We start from the raw sequence: 20,816 nt of genomic DNA, 5'->3' as shown, positions 1-20,816 counted from the left end.
AGTCAACTTTTCGTTGCACCTAATAATGCTTGACACGCGATGACATCGCATAATAAATAGAGAACTCGGCTCTGAAATGAAATTCTGTGTTACGTGCTCAAGGTGCCTCGTAAAATAGCTACGCGCTATTTTCCTGGCACAGTTTCTGAAAGTCAAGCGTCCAGTGAATCAAATCGCGGGTCCAGTCATACGAAGGCCAAGTTTTTAGCTTCTCCTCTTCCTAAACAAACCGGCCTTAGTCATTAGAATCACAAAAGTCATGATACATGCCAATGTAAAACGCAGAAAATCTCCGAATTGGAAGTCATTGATTAAAATGAAATCTAATGCTGAGGGAAGAATTAAAAATCGTCACATAATTATCACGTTTCCCTGTTTACTTATTTATTTATAAAAAAAGAAAAAAAAAAAAAAAGAAAGAAAGAAAGAAAGAAAAACAACGAGTCGTGTTTTTTTTTTTATCTTGCAACATTGTTAAATAAAAAAAAAAAAGAAGAAAAAAGAATGAACCAACAGAGTAATAGGTTGTACAGGTCTTATAGTCTTTTAGTAGGTGATCCCAATAAAGAATTTGTTTTCGTGCCAGGTGACAAATAAAGTCAAAGCTGTGACATACCGATGCCAGGAGAACGAACGATCATATCACAACAGTGTGTATGTATTTTGAGGACAAATATATTTTTTTTAGATGATTTCAAAAGGCGCGCTTCTGAGATCTTAGGTTTACGAGGTGCCTATACGATAATACGTTCCTCGTTATCGATCGAAATTCGGCCTCCCTCGATCAATCGTTTAGAAAATTGTTCTAAACGACTTCCGATTTACTTATTCCGTTCGTTTCCTTCATTCGTCCGTATACGAATATACCGTATATAAGATTTTCGGCTGGTGCGTAAAAATCAATGGCGGAAGTGACCCGATTAGCGGGAAAGTACAAGAAAATGCGGCCAACCCCGCGTCTTCGGTTAGCGGGCTAGCCAATCGGAGCTACGAATACGGGTTCTACGTGCCGGAAATAGATTTTGCTCAAACCAAAGGTTGATCCACCGACGCCACTTTCACCAATCTCTACGATCCATCGTCTACATTTTATCGATACGCTTCTCTTTACAATTTTTCATCTATTTATTAACGGATTTAATGATAACCTCGCCGATAAACGATGTGACGTGAAAGAGAAAGATAAAAAAAGCATAGAATATTCTTAGCTATGGTATGTATCGTATGATGATCGTCCAATCGAATCATTTTTACATCTCGTATAACCTTAATTACGATATTATAGGATAGAGATCATCGTGAAACAATCAACTGATCTCTTGTTTGTAACGAAGCATAGATCTTCTATAGATTCTATGTCTAACAATAACGAAAGAACGACAAGAGGAGCCAATTTGTTAATAGGCTATGATTCATACAAAAAATATCTTGTTTTCGATGTTTGAAACATATTCAAACGCATATTCGTCAAACATATTCATGTTTGATTTTTTAAATTTCAAATATTCCATCGATAATACAGAATCATACACGTTTTCGTTCTGTCATATTTCAATATTTTAATAGTCGGTAAATTACCAGCGATTCGGTTAAAAAGAAACTCTTACAATTTTATCTTACGAAAGATGCAGAAATATAAATTTGAATATATGTTTCCTTAGCGGGTGCTTCAGATGGCAGCACTGTAACGATTATTGAAATTCGATTAGTTTGAACATATATCGACAATGAGTATAAAGCGCGCGAAAAAGTGACGACGTATCGAGCGATCGTTCCTTAAATATATATCTTTAAATTTTACTTTTTCTATAATTCCACTATTCAATTCGAATGGAAAAATGTAGCGTAATTGTAACGTCTTATATTACAGAATAATGACGTAATTCAGCATCCATACAATGGCTTACAACAAATCAATCACGAGCGTAACCTCTAAAAGGAAAAAAGGTATTTGATATCTATTGAATTTTTATCGATAGCTTAGATCATATCTTTTTACCAAACTATAATGAAAAATCATTGGAATTATAAAGCATCGTTCCATTTTTCAGAATACACAGAGGAAGTAAGCAAAATCGTAGCGAGCGAATCGAGAATCCAAGAGAGAAGATCGACGCAAATTTTACAATCGACGCTTAGGGTAAGTCATTCGATTTTTTATTTCCACCGCGCGAAATGATCCCGAGCGAATCTTATAAAGGAGAGATTTGTAGCGTATATATCGATGATTGCACGCATACATCATGATCGTTTCCAAACGATTAATTACAAAAGAAAAAGAAAAAAAAGAAAGGAAATCAAAAATTAGATGATAACTTTGACGAAGGAAGTGCTGCAAGCGTAAAAGTTTTACGCGCTAATTGATTATCGCGGCATAGGTGATATTAAGAAGAGACAAAAGAAAAAAAAGAAAAGAAGAAGACTTTAAATACATTACGTCACGACAGGAGGATCATCTAAATTAAACTAAAACCGTGGAGCACCGCGTAGTTAGATAGAAAATATCTGGTTCGATGCCAAAGTTTCTTGCCGAGGAAGAAGTACAAGAACCCACCGGCAGCGCCATTCCAATTACTCCCGCGATGCACCGGCACAGCTCTAATTCTTCCTTTTTCTTATTTTTCTTTCATGCTTCATTTCGAAATGATTTCTTTCTGATGAATTTCTTTTTCTTTCTTTCTTTCTTTCTTTCTTTCTTTCTTTATTTATTTTTTTTCTTTTTTTTGAACAGTTTCTCCAATTTATAGAAAGAACGTTCGTAGAAATGCATCTTTTAGATAAGTGTGATTGATTGTATATTGTACAATAGAACTGTTCAATTTCAATAACTGCAAGATAGTCGAGATAACATATTATAGATCGTAGATCTTGAATCGTGTTTATGAATGTGGGAAACGGTCAGACCGCTAGAAGAAGAAATGTCGTTCTGTATTATTCTTTAGTTTTGGCTGGACGTCAAAAACTTAAAGTTCGTGCCAGTAATCCTTCCTCGCGTGTCAGAAAATTTGTGAAGAAACGAAGAAAGTACGACGTCTTTAACCATGTCTGAGCTTTCAATGTCGCAGTTATATTGCATTTTCGGTTACTCTTGACCTAACTTAAAAATTTTCAAAGTTATTTTAGAATTCTTCGCTGCCGAAGACTGATCTTTTTTGCAGTATTACTTCTTTCTTTTTTTTTTTTTCATTTAACTTCATCGTTCAGGTCATTCATTTAGAAAATGAAGAATATCCACGATAGATCGATCGATAACTGTATGGATGAAAGTAAAAGATGGATGTGCCAATGATTCGAGGATCTCAGAACTCGCGATAGAAAGAAAATAAATTACATTGTCGTGCTAACATATTGAACTCATCCGGACGGAGATCACTGAGTTTGGCAACACGTCAAATCTACGTATCGCCGGACTCTTTCGATGTGCCAATACCACCCATAGAGCCGTTCAAGAAGCAACTTAACGTCAACGTAATGCAAGTAAATCATCTTGATTTACCGTTGAATAATGAAAAGGTCTACTATTTGATGATTCGCTTTCGCGTTGCGTGATTTCGATTGTTATATATCTACGTTTTTTCTGAATAAAAATTTATCAAAGAATTATCAGACGAATAATGTGCTGTCATTTTCCCGACTCTCTCTCTCTCTCTCTCTCTCTCTCTCTCTCTCTCTCTCTCTCTCTCTCTCTCTCTCTCTCTCTCTCTCTCTCTCTCTCTCTCTCTCTCTCTCTCTCTGTCTCTCCGTCTCTCATGCCGTATAAATTGTCCTTTCGATCAGCTAAACATTTTAACCACCATATAACGTTATTTAGTAACTTATGTCAGATATAAATTATAGAAACCGCAATCCAGTTAAGAACCTTAATAAATCAGAATTAACCTTGGCTATCGTGATAAATCAAAACGAACGATCGTGCTACAAAACATTCTCGGTACTCTTTCATAACAAATTTGCATACTCTATAAAGTATTTTCGATATACCGTGATCGAGATATACAATACACTGTATATTGCAATGTTTCGCACTCTAAAGTTTATCACCCATGTCTCTGGCATGCCAACAATGCGTCGCAAACTTATTTGAGACCCATCTAACTAACAAAGCGAAACAAAACGGCTGTTTTATAGAAATTATACAAATAATGTTTTACTTCAGATTACAATGGAAAAGTGTGAAATTCATTCGTCTTTATGGACATCATTAATTGTTACACGGTGAATATGACAATAAAATATTAAAATTATCATAAAGGATTAATTTTCGATAGACAGAGATATTCCAATTGTATGCATCGATTTTTTTTCGATATTTAATGTATCCAATGTTAAGCGTATTTTTATGTCAACGTACATACATTCTCGTCAAATGGAATTGGAGTTATTTTATATGAAATAATGACGCAACGTTCCTAAATACAGAAAAGGGGCACACGTTGGTTTCAATGCACGTGGGTATAACGACTGAGAGGCTGAAAATATCCTAACATCAATATTGTCCTTATTTCTAAAATGTTTACGAAACAACGTTATCGAATAATATAAAGTAATCGTGAAAATCTCAAAGAATGGAACGAACCATATCTTTGTTCGTGTAATCGTCTTTAACTATATACAGTGTCGGAGTGAAACATCATCAATGATTGATTCGATGTTTTGGGAAATTGTAGGGATTTCGGGAAAATCGGAATCTTTGATTGCAAAAGAGCAAGGTAACACGTCGAGATAGGAGTTCGCTTAATCTCTTCGTCGGCGAATAACGGGAGGAGGAGAAGAGACCGAGATGCGATACGAAAAGGCCGACTCTCGTATAACTCCGTTCTGAAGTTGTATTGGAGAAGTGTAAGAAGGGTAGCTATTTCTGGTCGTGGGGAGCCGAGAGTCTCGTCGCGCAAACGGCTCTTTAGCCACTTCTCGTACATCGAGTAGTAGTCTGGCGTTCGCCGCGAATCGTAATACGCTTATTCCGAACTAACGGAGACTGTGCGGAAAGGCCGCGAACTTTGTGCCGTTGATCCTTCGACGGATAGCCCAAAGAAACAAGAGCACAATCAGAGAGAGAGAGAGAGAGAGAGAGAAAGAGAGGGGGTGGGAGGGAGGGAGGAAGAGAGAGAGAGAGAGGGATAGAAAAAGAAAAGCTTTCCATTTTCGAAAGAGATAACCCGTGAATTTTATTCACAATTTTATCAAAGATAAACGTTTGACGTTCGCGCGCGAACCGCAAAGATTTTTTTCGATCGAACTAAAATCGAACTATTTAACGAATACGAAAGATCTTCTTGCTCTTTTCTTTCGACTCGAAGCAACTTCGAGATATTCTTTTGTTCTAGTTTAAAACCTTTTTTTCTTTCTTTCTTTGCTTCTTGACGACGACGAGTAAATCAAATTCATTTTCGTATCAGGATAAAGAGATTATTGTCCTCTTTGTGTCTACCGTGATCCTATGATTTTTTTCGATCATTTCGAATTATTTTCTCGCCGCGCCGTTCCAAGGAAAGGCCTTTTGACAGAGAGAGATAGAGAGCGAGAGAGAGGGAGAGCCACGTAGAGAGAAAGAGAGAGGGAAAGAGTGCAGTGCACTGGCGTGAAAATAGACGGACGACGGGGGTGTTGCTTCGTGAGGTTCGGTAAAAGTGACGAGCAAATGCTTCCATCGCTGTCCATTACTATTGGAAGGCAAGAAAAAGGAAATGGTCGTTATTATTAAATCTAAACGTTTAACTATTCGATATCGAAGATGATACGACACAATGTTGATTAAATGGTGTTTGACAAATACACAATAAATTCATTGAGGGAATACTCGTCGTTAAATTTATTCGGTACAATTTCGCCGATCTAAATCTAAAGATTGGCCAGAGTGAGAAGAGGAGCTAGAGGAAAAAGTGAAAATACAGGCCGAAGATATAAAAATTTTTGGCGTGGAGAAAATCAAGAGAAAGATCTTTTTTATGCACACTCAACGCCATGAAAAAAGAATTTCTTTCTCTCGTATGGAAATGAAAGAATTGGCCGTCTATCAAGGAGAGAGAGAGAAAGAGAGAGAGACGAAGGCGAGAACATCGACGGAATCCTCATAGGCATTTCGCACAAGTAAAAATAAACTCAAAGCGCGACGCTTCACTTTCGTGTGGCAAACTTGGCGAAATTTTCTTTCCTTCTTTTTCTCCTTTCTACCCCTCTTTATCTTCGTTTTTTCTTTTAACGAGCTCGTACGAATATAAAGTCGAAAAAAAAAGACGGAGAAGTTGTAGCAGAACGAACGAGTGGGACGAAAGAAAATTAACGATAAAAATAATCAGCAGAAGACAGTACGAGATCATTCACCAAACTGTATTCCTACACGCACAGTTGGAAGAAGTAACTTCTTTCTTTTCCCTTACTTTCTCTCTCTCTCTCTCTCTCTCTCTCTCTCTCTCTCTTTTTCTCTTTCTCCCTCCCTCCCTCTCCCTCTTTTCAACGTAGCAAAAAGGAAAGAGTCCAAGAAAAACAAGAGAAGCAATAAAAGTCGTGGCAAAGAAAACTCAGAGAGATCTAATTCGGAGATTCGAAAAAGTTGGACTTCAAGGTGGCAGAGTCGTTATGGATCTTTCAAGAAGGCATGATCGATCGATCGATCTTATCAAAGAGCCTACGTCAAGAAATACCGAAAACGAACGTCGAAAGAGGATCATCGAGATTAGAATCAATGCGTGATTGATGATATCGCGCGAGTAACGTAAAGAAAAAAAAAAAGAGAAAGTTGGAGAGGTGGTCGTAGAAGGAGGTGGAGAGAAATGTCCTTTTGTAGGATCACGGGAAGGAGCAGGGGCCTTCCCAAGCCAAATTATTTCCCCTTGCTTCCTCCTATCAGTCCAGCCGATGCTAAACGCTTCTGTCGTATCACCGGTAAATCTTACGGCCTTCCGACTCATCATTACATTCCAGTACTTCTCGGCGTTCATTCGCACGACAAGTCTAAATGTAAGATTACGAATGCCGCCGGATTTGGTCCTCATCATTATACCGCTGGCCTGATACTCGGCGAGAAAAAGAAGCACGTTGTTTTGAAAGATTATCGTTACGTGTTTCCGATTCTCGAAGGAGAAAATGACCAACAAAGAGCTCTGAGAGATCTTTTAAGGACGAAGAAGCCGTCGGTAGAGGAGGAAGATCACAAATTCGTTTACACGGTCGAAGAACGAAGATGCAGTTTAGTTTTTCCGGCCAGATTGGAAGCGGCTGTACGAGATGGGGATGTTAAGGACGTTATGCTCTCTCGAGACTGCGATACAGTTCTCTTGAGACTGAAACAAGGGAAAAATGTATCCGTCGATTTTAAGAACTTGAAGGATTTCGAGAATCTTTACGACGGTCTTGGACCAAGCGAAGAAGTCCTGAAGGAACGCGAGAGATTAGAGGCTGAAGCCAGAAAACGCAAGAGAAAGAGACAGGCAGGTCTTAGTTATGCGAAGAAGATCTTCGAGGAAAAAGAAAAGGCTGCGGAGGAAGAGGAACTTCAAAAAACGAAGCATCTCAGATTGAGAAGCGTTAAGGAGGAGGAAGTTCAGGAGAAAGAGATTGAGAACTGGAAACGAATCGACTTGGAAGGTGCAAGGATAAGGGCTTGCAATATAATTGCCACGACAAATCTGTTGAAGGATTCGTTCGACGCTTTCCCAGAATCTTTGAATTTGAGCACGTTTCAAAGGGATACGATCTCGTCGAAGGATGTACCGTTAACGAATAAATTGCCTACTCCAATTAAGATAGAACCCCATACGTTTGATAAGAGTACCGAATTATCGAGTACTTCGCCAATTTCCGAACATACCGGCGGTTTCGAGGCTATCTCGGTGGTAAAACCACTAACACCTTTGAGAATAAAATCCGAACCTGCTCTAGAATCTGCCCTCACGAAGATTTCGGTTAACGACTTGAAAGGAACCTCCAATGTAAATGCCAAGTTCACGGAAGCTGGGGAAACGGCACTCGAACGTCTTCCCAGAGTCGAGGAAATTCCTGCTTTAGTGGAAAAAATCAAGAGCGGAGAAAAGACTACGATGCACAAAGTGAAAGGTCTAAAGTTGGATATCAAAAGTGCTCAAAGATTCGTCACTGGTCAAACAGTGGAGACGTCGATAGGTCCCATTTTTGTTCCAGGGCAAACTTTGGAAACGCCTCAAGGCCCCGTATTCGTTCCCGGTTTCACGGTGAATACACCGGATGGACCACTTTTAATTCCTGGTCAAATCGTGAAAGTTAAGGAACAGAATGGCACAGAGACACCATCGTTCGTCGCTGGACAAACTTTGGCAACGAGTAAACAGGACGTGCAATTTATTCAGGGACAAACGTTTCACAACAGAGATGGAAGTAGATTCGTGCAAGGTCAAACTGTACTGACCGACGAAGGGCCAAAGTTTGTGGCCGGTCAAATAGCTGATAACGGAAACTTCGTTCCTGGACAAACCATTCTCACTTCGCATGGTTTAAAGTTTGTTCCTGGACAAACTATCACGGATCATCAAGGAGAACAAATTTTTGTACCCGGAGAAAGCGTTAAAACTACCGATGACTGGGAATTCGTACCAGGGCAGTGTATTCAATCTCCTAAAGGGGAAACAAAGTTCGTACCTGGTCAGACGGTGGTAACATCGCAAGGTGGTCATTTCGTTCCTGGGCAATTTGTTACGGAAGACTCTGGAGAGGGACACTTTGTGCCTGGAGTCATCAAAGAGTCTCACGAGAATGGTCTTCAATTCGTACCGGGCATGACGTTAGACACACCAAAAGGAACAAAATTCGTCGAGGGACATATTTTGAAAACACCAGAAGGGAAAATATTTGTTCCTGGACAAACGATACTCACTGAGGAAGGATTTCAATTTGCCGCTGCTAGTAAATTTGACGAGGTTGTACTAGCGGAAGCAGGACCAGTAGGCATACCGATAGACTCGAAGACAGCTAACGCGAGTTCGATGTTCAATCAGAAAGAAATTTTCGGTCATATGGTTCAAACGGATATAGGTGTTGAATTTATACCGGAAGGCTCGAGAAACTTACCAACGGGAAAAAGAATCGTCCCGGGGCAATTGGTACGCGGTGGAAAAGACGAACCACGATTCGTACCGGGTGTTATGACGGAGGATGGTTTTCTTCCTGGTCAGATAGTAATGACGGAAAAGGGGGAACAATTTGTGCCAGGTCAGGTGATCGATACAAGCGGCGGGCCAAAGTTCGTCCCGGGACAAATGGTTGAGACGCGTACTGGACAAAAATTCGTTCCCGGGCAGACCGTCGAAACGGCCGACGGGCCGAGATTCGTGCCTGGTCAAATCGTTGATACGAAGGTTGGACCAACTTTTATACCTGGCCAAGTAATCTCCACGGAAGACGAGGGTTCTCGTTTCGTGCCTGGGCAGGTCGTTGACACTCCGGACGGACCTCGTTTTGTGCCAGGACGGGTCGTAGAATCGGGAGAGTCTGGTATCACTTTTGTATCGGGTCAAATTGTACAAACGGAGGAAGGTCCGCGTTTCGTAGCACCAGATCTGACCGATACGCCGGAAGGCGAAGTGGAATTTTCCGTTCAAGGATTCGAGGTTACTCCGGAGGAATTGCGTCTTCTCAGGCCAAACCATTTGCATTACAATCCGTATACCTTGTATCACGGAGAAAGTAGCATAGACGCTAGGATGTTGCGACAATTATCAGAAGCTGGCTTGTCGATTGGTAGAAAGGTACTTGCAAATTTACCCGCGGTAGACGTAGACGTCGATCCAAAGGCTGTAGCTTTAGAGCAAGCCCTGGTGATGGCAGAGAAACTTGGATTGCACGGAAATGCGGCCGTAAAAATGGCCCAGGTAGTTTCTACCGTGGCACAACTGGCGAGAAACATCGCGCAACAGCAAAAACGAGACGGCAATCGATCGGACGTGAAAGGCTTGACGAATGGTACCAAATCGCCGATCACGATTAATGGTGTTAAGGACAAAACGACGAACGGCGAGAAAGAAAATACGAGGGATGATTGGCTACGAGATGCGATTAAAACAGCGATGGCGTCTGCAGTTTTAGCGCTATCCGGTACGTCCGGTACGTCCGACGATAACGAAAATGTGAAACAAGACTTGGTTTATTCGTCGATTACCGAGGCGTTCAATGTGTTGTTACGTCAGAAAGACGAGAGCATGGAAAGATCGGTGGACATGGTCCTTCGCATTCTCCTGATTCCTCAAAATCGTAGTGAACTTTGCCAAAGTACTATATTGGAATTGATGGACAACACGAAGAATAATAAAGTGGATATATTGAAATCTACGATAATAGGTCAGACGTTGAAAGACGACGTCGTACTCGAGAGATTGTCCATGGTTCTCGAAGAAGAACATGGGACGGATTTGATCGTACCAGCGTTCAGAACGGTATCGAAAAATGATCCGGAATTGGTTTCGCGAGTTCTTCAAAAAGTATCCGAAGAAGTGGCGAGCGTAGCAACGGAGAAAGAGGCTGCCGAGACGGTGCACAAAGCGATAGTCCAAGCTGTCCGAGAATCGAGCGAATTACGGGTGAAAGAATTGTTGAACGACGAGGGTAACAACGTGCGGGAAATGCTACTTCAAGCCGTGGGATTGGCTCGTGCTCTTGGAATGTCCAGCACGGCTAGTAGCCTTTTAGCCGTGATCAGCGATGATAAATCTACTCGTGCTTTGGCCAATGACAGGGTCACCTTGGACGTGTTAAAGAGATTGACGATTATGAGAAAGTTAGCCGAGGAGAGGCCACCTTTCATGAACGCTCTCGGACAGCTCTGCAGCGATCCGGAATTGGCCAGAACGGATCCACGCCTTAGAACTCTCGTTAGGGAAAGTGCAGCACTAATGATAGTTCCGGAAGAAGCTCCGTTGCAATCGTCGGTCGACGTACCAACGGCGTTGCTTCACGCTGATAACAGTTTAGCCATGGAGGAATTCCTTATGAGAAGAAGTCATAAACCAACGTCGATCTTTATGATACTCAAGCAAGGCTTGCAGGCCGTTGTACCTAGGGAGGCTTCGAGATCGGTCTTAACCGGAGAAGTAGCCTACACTGTTCTCGACGAAGACGGTATTCATCATTTCGAGCCGTTACACGTATTCTCGGCTCTCAGATTAAATCGGCCAACCGCCCATCGTTTTTCCATGTACTGTTGCCCCGTCGCCAGGGAAGAAGATATCGATGCTGAAATGACGTCCACGTTCACCGGAACAATCTCGATAACTAGCAGTCTCGAAGGCTCGGCTAATGGACTCTGTCAGAAACAAGATAACGTTCCCGTTGCTCTGTCAAGATCCGATAGGTCTTTCGGTATTTCGGGTAGTAGGGAAAATACGCCTAGCTTCAAGAGATTAAGCAGTATCTGTCAGGAGAATGTTAGCGAACGGGTAACTTGACATGACATTTCTTCTGAATAATTTTCACTGACAGCTATGAAATAATACAATTTTCAATAATACTTTTATCCCTGTTGCATTCTCTTTCCCATTTAAACAAAATACTTCGAAATACTATTTCTTCAACAATTACGGTACGAGTTAATATATGCTTTTGTTCCAGAAACCATTGGACAATTACATCGTCGTAAAGGATTATACGAACGAGACCGATGGCTTTACGGTGAACATAGGTGATATCGTGGAAGCTTTCGAATACGCCGATCATGCAAAGTAAGTCGATTTTTTTTTTTTTCTTTCAACATGCATGCAAAAAGATGTAACAGTGCCAGTGATAGTACTAGATCGATATTTTTTAATCCATTTCAACACTTTACTCGATAACAACGTGTACGACTAAACAAAATTTGCTATGAAAGATGAAAAAAAAAAAGAAAAATGTAACAAGTGGAATCATTGCTGCATACTTAATCGCTTGGATCGCCTCTGCTGAAACGTCAAGGTGCAAATTTGCTTCGACATAAAAAAAAAAAAAAAAAAAAGAACGAATTAACCAAAATGAAAAACAAAAATAAAATATAATAAATCGAAATCGAGCCAAGGTGGCTCTATGACCGACCGATTGACGATGTTGTAGGAAAATGAAAATGGATCCAGAATTGGAAATTGGTGAAATCTACGGTATATTGGACAATTCGGCCGCAAGACACAAGCTGTCCATTCGACCTCGTCGAAAGTATACTGATCCGCGAGCACGAAGTATTACAAGGTCGAACTCGGACAGTAGCCTCCAAAGGTAAGGCTAACAAAAAAAACCTTAGAATAATTAATAACGTAATGACGAGTTAAAAAAAAAAAAAAGAAAAATATCAAGACAGAATTAAATGCAGGAGGTATCGTTCATCGAACTCTCCGTTACACGAGCCAAGGGCGCGTCATCGTTAAAATTCTGTTGACGAATTGAATTCTAGTCTAGACAGCTGCGTTTTGTTAATAGACGCCTCTTGTTCGATTACATCATTCTTTGTTTTATGAATGCATCCACTCTTCCTTGAATATTGGAATATCTTCCTTGAATAATTGGAGGATAAGCAAAAGGAAGGATAGGTCTGGAAAGTATAATAAATTTGTGTAAAGTAATGCAAGAAATAGAAATATGTATTATGTTAAAAGCAATCTTCATATTTATCGATCTGATAGCTCTTATGATCGTTCCTAAAAGTGCAATCACAAAGGAAATCTACGACGATCGAAGCAAAAACAACTACGTGGACAGTGAATTCACGGCAAATTTACGACTAATCCACGGTGAATTTAAGCGCTACATGAATTGCCAATCGAATCTCGAAAGGACGACGCGAGTGTTGCTCGATCAAAATAGTAACTGTTATGCACAGAAACGACAGGTGCATACGACGAACGTTTCATTTCAGGTCAATGAACTCTTATAGCAGCATCATACGAACGATAAATTTCAAGTTGCATGAAATTTCGATAATTTTCAAGATACAACAACTGAAGGATTTGAATTGTAAGATAAACGAAGATAACTATAAAAGGAGAGACGATCGAGAATAGATCATTGGCGTTGCTTAAAAACAGTCAAATTATACAAACTTCCTCTTCCTTTTCACAAAGATATATTCAGTAAGGTTGATTTATAACGACGTTAATGAAGACTATCCATTTATAAATGTCTAAACCAATAATATCTTGAGGAGTATCTTTTCGTAATCGGCGTAACGCCAAAAACGAGCGAAAATCGATCTTCCTATCTGTGAAAAAAATTGATCGGGAAATGGATTATTATGTAAAGTTGCCATTATCGAACGATACAAGAAATTTACAGACTTTTAAACTTGCTCTTTCGTCGCATTTATCTTTGCGTAATTAAAAAAAGACGAGAGAGAGAGAAAGGATTTATTACAAATTTATGAAAAAACTCTCATGTTAAAATGCAGTTAAAATATTAATAAAAAATACTGCATCGGAAGAACGCTTTTTGTCTTTAGATGAATATTAGCTAATACGAAAATATGTCTATCCGATAATAGGATTATCCAAGACGATGAGCATTCCTTATCTATTAAAAGATAATTGCGAGAAGCAATTAAATTAATGGTTGAAGTCAATTGCGCAGGAAATTCGTTGCACAATATTTGAGACGCAGGAGCTCGGGATATTAGCTCGCCAAAAAGAAGTGACTCCGCGCAAGGATAAATATCGGCCAGTTCTGAAAATAAATTAGGGTAAAGGTGAGGTTCAAACCTAAAATGTCGTCTGTGATTCTGGCAGCGTTGACGTTCAATGAGCTGCGAACCATTTACTACGGATTTACGTGGAAATGTATGACTGCTCTAAAGAAAACTATATTTCGACGATTAGAAACGAGAATTAAATACTTGCCAAGACGAAATTAAGTTCTTCCGATTGTTTTACAATTGTAAATGAATATTTATTAAGAAGCGTTTGTGTTTACATCAGAAAAATCGATTTCTTATGTTTTTTTTTTTTTTTTTTTTTTTTTTTTTTTTTTTTTTTTTTTTTTTATCAAATTTCAAACATTTTGTTCGACAAGTATTACCTGTGTAAGAATACGTAGAGCTCTTCGAACTTATACTATTTTGAGTAATATCTTTAATCGAACTTCTTGGAATTGCATCTAACGACAGCGAGAATAGATGCAAGCGAATGCTTGCTTCTCTTTCCATCAAAATTACAAAGTATAGATAGATTCTCGAATGCGTGGGATTCGGCGGATTATATTTTTATCTTGTGACTAACGCGTCGCACTTTCTCACCGTCGGGAATCATCGTTCATTCAGCCGAAGGAAAAAATTTGCCGAACGTTTAATTTAATTTCAGATAAGATTGGTTTTATTTCGAGTACATTTATTTCTTCCATGACATCCATAAATTTTGACCCTTTTTTAATTTATCGAATGACGCATGTACATACGTTTATATATCGATGGTATCTTTATTTTCAGTGATAATAATGCATAAATATCATTTGTGTGAAACGTGATATATATATATATATATATTTTTCTTTTCTTTTTTTTTCTTTTTTTTTTTTTTTTTTTTTCTTTTTTCAGAGTGTACGTTCGTACAGCCGATGGAAGAGAAGGATGGCTACCAATGTCCATTCTAATGCAAACTACTCTCAGCGAAGAAAGTTCCGCCATGGCTGGACATCATCGACCAGAAGACTCTCATTATCGAAGAGAGTACGTCCCTTTATTATTATGTTTTTCCCGAAAATTCTAATAATTGGCAAAAATACGTGATGATATATTGTTTATAGGGCAGTGGTTAAGGAACTTGTCGAAACGGAAGAGGAATTTGGAAGAGACATTCAATTGGTCGTTGAACGTTACTTGAAACCACTCGACAATCCAGACGTTCCACGTATAGTTCGCGATAATAAAGACATCATCTTCACGAACCTGAAGCAAATCGCAGACTTTCACAATACGTACGTAAAGTCCTCGATTGAATAAATAATCGATCAGCCAAAAGAACAATCAATTACGTCTCTCAGATTCAACCACGAATTCGCCCCAAAAATATTCTTTTCGTTAAAACACGTCCATCACCATGGACGAACATACATGAAACAAACTGAAATTTCGTTATTCCGTATAGCATCATATAAACATATCAAATGAAACGCACGTACACACGATCATTCATAGAGCACACGTACACGTAAACTCATTAACTTACATTTTTCACTGTCAGTATAGGAAAACAGTATGTATGTATATACAGGATAAAAATCCATGTTTGAAATGTTGTTTTGTGCACGTGTGGCTTCGTCATCGACTTACGTGTGTATATTTTTCAATTCTTTTTTTATTTATTTAAAAAAGATACATGTGTGGAATATAAAGTAACATCGAAAGGATTTTGCGTAAGACTACGTTTGAAAGCGATCAAGAATATTAAAACATTCATAATAGGTAGTTTTCTTAAAAGATTCTAGATATTCTTATTAACTTGTATTATTGAAAGAAATGATTGAAACATTTAATGTTATGACTGAAAACATAGTCTTATGTAAACAATGTATTTTACAAAAAGAAAGAAAAAAGAAAAATTAAAAATTGTCCGAGATATAAAGACGACATCTCGGTATTAACAAAAATTTCGTGTTAATAATACGAATAAAACGAACAAGATTTCAGTTTGCTTTTGTGAGTATTGTCACAGCCCACATCCCCCGTGACTAATTGTAAGGCATTTCTTGCATCGCGCACAGACCCACCCTTATACCCTTTTTATAAAAAATTTATAACAGTATGCTGTATACGTCTCGCGAGAAGCGAAATTAAAGGCACGTAGGCATGGAGTGATTTTGTGGCATGAAAATTAATTCCGGCCTTACTTAGATCGTTCGGCAGGGTGTTGATCGAGGGTGTTAAGTACTATGCGGATCAGCCACGCATGTTGGGAAAAACTTTCTTGAGACTGGTGAGTATCATTACGATAATATCTTATTGAAGATACAAAGAAAAAGATTCTAACAATTTTTTTATTATTTATCCAAGGAACGTGACTTCGACAAACATGTTGCATATTGCCGGGACGAACCGCTTGCTCAGGAATTTCTTCAGATGAACGATCAAGTACGAGAATACTTTGAGGTGAGTCTAAGTTGATTAAAAAACAAATTAATAACATAACGTTAAGCATCATTATAATAATGAGACATCGTGTGGAAGAAGAATCGTACAATTTTTTTTAGCAAAATGATAATGCAGGTTTCTGTACGGATCCAAAATCTAGTTCTGTGAAAACGATAAAACAGATTTCTACTTCCTTCTATTTGGCACAAACCATACGCGTTATCTGCGCCGTGACATCGAAGCTCGCCGAGTTCAATTCTCAAACTCGACAGTTACAAATGATCTCTGTCAGTGGTCTTCATACTTATCGCCATTTCTCACATAATATATGTAAATGTAAAAACAAACAGACTTCTTTGATTTATCAAAAAATAACAATGACGAGTCTGTTTTTTTTTTCTTTTTTCACTTCTTGTATACAAAAGATACTTGATTACGTGAGTTTTGTTAGAAGTAATCATCACATTGAAATTTGCCAAAGCATTAAGGAAAATACTTTACCGATGCCATCCTTCTAACAACATCTTTAAAATCTATAGAAGAAAAAGAAGAAGAAGAGGAAGAAACAGGTGACGCGATATTCGTCGCTCATCCCACGCTCTATAATCGAGTCGGTATGGATTGGAGAAAATGTTGCAATTATATAACGGGCGGGGGCCAAGCAGGCGTCTGTCCAGTCCCCGAAATAGCTGAGTTTATTCTTAACAGGCCGAACATCTTTCGTCTCTCTTACGAACGCACGATAGTTGCCCGATGGTGAACGTAGATCGAAAAGAAAGAAAGAAAGAAAGAAAGAAAGTTTATCGATCGGTAGCTTATAAAATTTCATCGTCTAAAGAGGTAGATTGATTTCTATTTCGAGTAAAGCTTATCACTCTTTTTATCATTGATCTTGAAATATAAATGACCATTGATTAATCAAGACGCACGGTTATTTTACAAACATTCTGATGAGTCGATGAGTCATATTTCGAAACTTCTCTTTATCCAAAGTACACGAGAAAAACATACCTATTCGTGTTTATTGAACACATCATTAGATCTAACTGTCGGCTAGTCATCAGATCTAAACTTTAAAGAACTTTCTTTATCCCAGCTACGTAATCGCGTAGGCGAAGAAAACAATAGTCTTTAGACTTGCGTTATTTCGATAGTATTTCACATTTTCTTTCAGTGACTCTTTTCAATATTCTTAGATCAAAAGATTTACGAATTCTCGATTCTTCTAAAGATTCGTAAAACGTCTGATCTATGTAAGAAGGCATTGGAAAATTCTTTTCGAATCTTACAACTTTTATTAATTTATATATATGTATGCGCGTGTGTGTGTATATATATATATATATATATATATATATATATATATATACACGTATATAAATACTGAATAAATACAGAAACTGAAATGATCTCACTGAAAGAAACAAGCGAGAACAAGCGAGAAGAGGGTAAGAGTAAAAACGTCTACGATTTGCATGCTATCTTCCTGTCGTTTTTCTGCGTGGTCACTCCGCGAAGCGTTCGTACATCCATCCGGCGTCTAAGTATAGCCGTGGCCGTATTGGTCTCCCAACTAGCTATCGTGGGGGCTTTTTCTCGGTAACCACTGACTGTCTGTCGAAAGGAACGAAGTTTTATCCGATGGTCCAGTTTGCCAGCAACCACGGAAACGACATCGAAACACCGGCTAGGACCAAACTTCCAAGGTGTGTCCTTTCATCCATAGGATCGAGATTTTCTTCTCTCACAAAGACATCAGAGACACATTCCCTATCTGACAATGGCGCCTCGTATGTCAATACAGTCGCGTAGTTCTCATGTGTGGACAATCCAATCATGTCCAAAAATACACGTGTTCGCACCAAATTCGTGTCACTACGGTGTCGAGTTACCGTGAAGAACGTGAACGCCGAATAATCTTGTTGATTCGATCAGAATAAAGAATTTTTCACATTTTTGCGAATTTTTCCCAAGACCAGTTGGATCTAATACGTTAACTTGGCCGGTCAATCCCTATCAAGGATATTTCTCGAGTCTACGAAATCAGTGTGCGAGTTCTTTTTTATATGATATTGCAGTGTTACCATAATTTATATTGTTCGTTTATAAGTGAGAAAAATAATGACGATTATACAAACGAGTAGTTCGTCGGACAATATTTTTATTCAATAGTCGCTTGGATCTTTTTTTAACTTATACCGTATTTTGTAGGAGCTGAGCCAGACTCTCGGTGACGACAAGAGCGTATCAGAGCACTTAAAGCTTCCGATACAACGCATAAACGACTACCAGCTTCTACTCAAGGTAATTTTCATTGATTTGCAAAAGTGTCAAATAGTATATTTTGATAGCTTCGAGTGCGCAAACATACTTTATCTTCAATTAATTTTATTAAACTATGAGGATTATTTATTATAAATATGTATCATGGAGCAATTTCAAATAGATATTGTCTATGATACGCTTATCACAATATACGTCTTGTATTTTATTGAAATAGTAACAAACGATTTAACATGACTGAATACCAATCGTATATATGTCCTATATATATATTTACATCTAAATTTTATTGCGTCTGACGAAAATAGTACGGCGCTAGAATACTTCTTGCGTTGCCTTGAAAATGCGTCTCACAGTGAAATAATTAGTATCTATAGTTTTTTAGAAATTCTAATATAATTCTAATATTTCTATACTGTGTGCGTGTTCGTGTATATGTGCATATATATGTATATATATATATATATATATATATATATATATATATACCGATTTATTTCACTTTATTATTTTATACTCTTCGCTATTAACTTCCAACATTCATCTATCATATTCAAAACACAAATATTGCGAAAGATCATTGCAATACGACTGGAAATTTTATGCTTGGTAATGTGAACAACGAGTGGGCGAAAAGTGTACGAATTTAGCGAGCTAAAAACAGGTCATCTTCATGGCAGATTATCCTTTCTTTAGCGACTCGATCAGGTTGGAAAAACAGTGGAAAATGACAACTATTCGTGTCGATAGCTTACGTATCCCCTTTAAATTAAAATTGTTTTAGGGTATCTATTTAACGAATACTTAATATTTCTAGGAACTGGTGAAGTATTCGACACGACTAGGTGAAAACTGTGACGATCTCCAAAAAGCTTTGGAGTTGATGCTAGGTATTCCTCACAGAGCAACCGATAATAAATTTATTAGTAATATCGAAGGATACAAAGGCAATATACATAAACTTGGTAGATTGCTAACACACGTCAGTACATCTTCATTTGATAATTATTACACTTTACAAGTTAATTTCGATAGGATTAATTTTTATTATATTCATAGGAATGGTATACAGTTATCGACAAAGACGGAAAAAGTAAAGAAAGATACCTATTTCTCTTTAAAGCTCGAATTCTCGTCTGTAAAGTCAGACGAATTTCAGAGGACAGATCAGTTTTCGTCCTAAAGGATATTATTCGAGTACGTAATGCAATTAGCTTATTTATTTTTAATTTTGTATATATAATGTATATATTGTATATATATTTTTATATTATATAATGTACAATTTTAGTTGCCGGAGGTAGAATTGAAGGATCATCCGGATAATTTACGTTCTTTTGAATTACACAATCCAAGTCTTCCTGGTTATCCCATCACTTTAATAGCACACAAGGATCCGGTGAAAGCGTATTGGTTGAAAGAAATTCGGCAATATGCCAGCGATCTAGTCGCTTTAGCGGAACACGCAGCAGACGATTTACAATTAGAAGAAGTACCAGAGGGAAAAGAAGAAATTCAAATTCAAGATTCTTCAAAAGCAGAAACAATAAAAGGGAATCCTGAACCGCCAAAGCCAGAAGCAATCAAAGACAATCCAGAAGCACCAAAATCAGAAGCAGTAAAAGAGAATTCAGGGCCACCAAAGCCAGAAGCAACAAAAGAAAATCCAGGACCACTTCAAACGACAAATCCGTCAAATCCAGATCCCCAAAAATCTAATCCTTCTAATTCAGATCAAGAAAAAGGAAATCCATCGAAACCCAGTCCACAAAAGGACAATCCATCGAATCCTGATCCACAAAAAGGCAATCCATCGAATCCTGATCCCCAGAAGGACAATCCATCGAATCCCGATCCCCAGAAGGACAATCCATCGAATCCCGATCCCCAGAAGGACAATCCATCGAATCCTAGTCCCCAGAAGGACAATCCATCAAATCCAGAACCACCGAATCCAATAACCGCAACCAAAGCTGTAGAAGGAAACATGTCTCGTCGATATTCCTCGAGTCGCTTCAGCGCCTCGACAAAGGTCGTAGAGGGTAAGAACGATAATTAAGGAAAATTAATAATTACAATTGTTAATACGTATATGAAGTTATTATTATATATCATCAATAGAATATTCGTCGGTATCAAGCAGTCGTACTGGTGCCACTTCGTACGTCGAATCATCCTCATCGACTAGTGCCGCAATGATCTCCTCGTCCGTTCTTGGTAGCGAGAAAATCAATGAAACCTCGAGCTCGTACAAAACAGCCACCAGTGGAGGTTTAGAATCTGCTGCTGATAGTAAAGCGAAAATTTCATTAGGTACAACTGAAACTGGAAAACCTATCTTCCTCAAAACGATCGCAGGATGTAACGTTGAACGTAAGTAATTTTGCTCGTGTTTATTGTGCCAGTCGTTCGAATTAAACGAATAATCGGATATATCATGTATATATTTATTCGTGAAAGAAAAGACAAGAATCACACGATGTGTATCACA

General features: G+C 38.4%; 1 protein-coding gene across 6 annotated transcripts in view; it reads left to right on the top strand.

Moving 5' to 3' along the window:
* Positions 1–6,471: 6,471 nt before the first annotated feature.
* The window catches only part of Obsc (Obscurin), a 29,585-nt gene continuing 15,240 nt past the window's right edge, over positions 6,472–20,816 (top strand). For 2 of the 6 annotated variants that reach the window (XM_035874861.2, XM_035874859.2), the window contains exons 1-12: positions 6,472–11,402; positions 11,575–11,684; positions 12,049–12,207; positions 14,510–14,641; positions 14,719–14,889; positions 15,806–15,887; positions 15,965–16,060; positions 18,254–18,346; positions 19,143–19,307; positions 19,385–19,522; positions 19,617–20,367; positions 20,447–20,698. In XM_035874861.2, coding sequence (XP_035730754.2) covers positions 6,774–11,402; positions 11,575–11,684; positions 12,049–12,207; positions 14,510–14,641; positions 14,719–14,889; positions 15,806–15,887; positions 15,965–16,060; positions 18,254–18,346; positions 19,143–19,307; positions 19,385–19,522; positions 19,617–20,367; positions 20,447–20,698 — 6,778 coding nt within the window. In that variant the 5' untranslated portion in view covers positions 6,472–6,773. The remainder of the gene's footprint in view (positions 11,403–11,574; positions 11,685–12,048; positions 12,208–14,509; positions 14,642–14,718; positions 14,890–15,805; positions 15,888–15,964; positions 16,061–18,253; positions 18,347–19,142; positions 19,308–19,384; positions 19,523–19,616; positions 20,368–20,446; positions 20,699–20,816) is intronic. The other 4 variants (XM_035874864.2, XM_035874863.2, XM_035874860.2 and 1 more) reach the window with 3 other exon arrangements.

This window comes from Vespa mandarinia, unplaced genomic scaffold (genome assembly GCF_050613455.1).
Source record: "Vespa mandarinia isolate Hongniang unplaced genomic scaffold, ASM5061345v1 scaffold_58, whole genome shotgun sequence".
NCBI lineage: Eukaryota > Metazoa > Arthropoda > Insecta > Hymenoptera > Vespidae > Vespa > Vespa mandarinia.
This window is presented reverse-complemented; position numbering and strand designations above follow the sequence as displayed.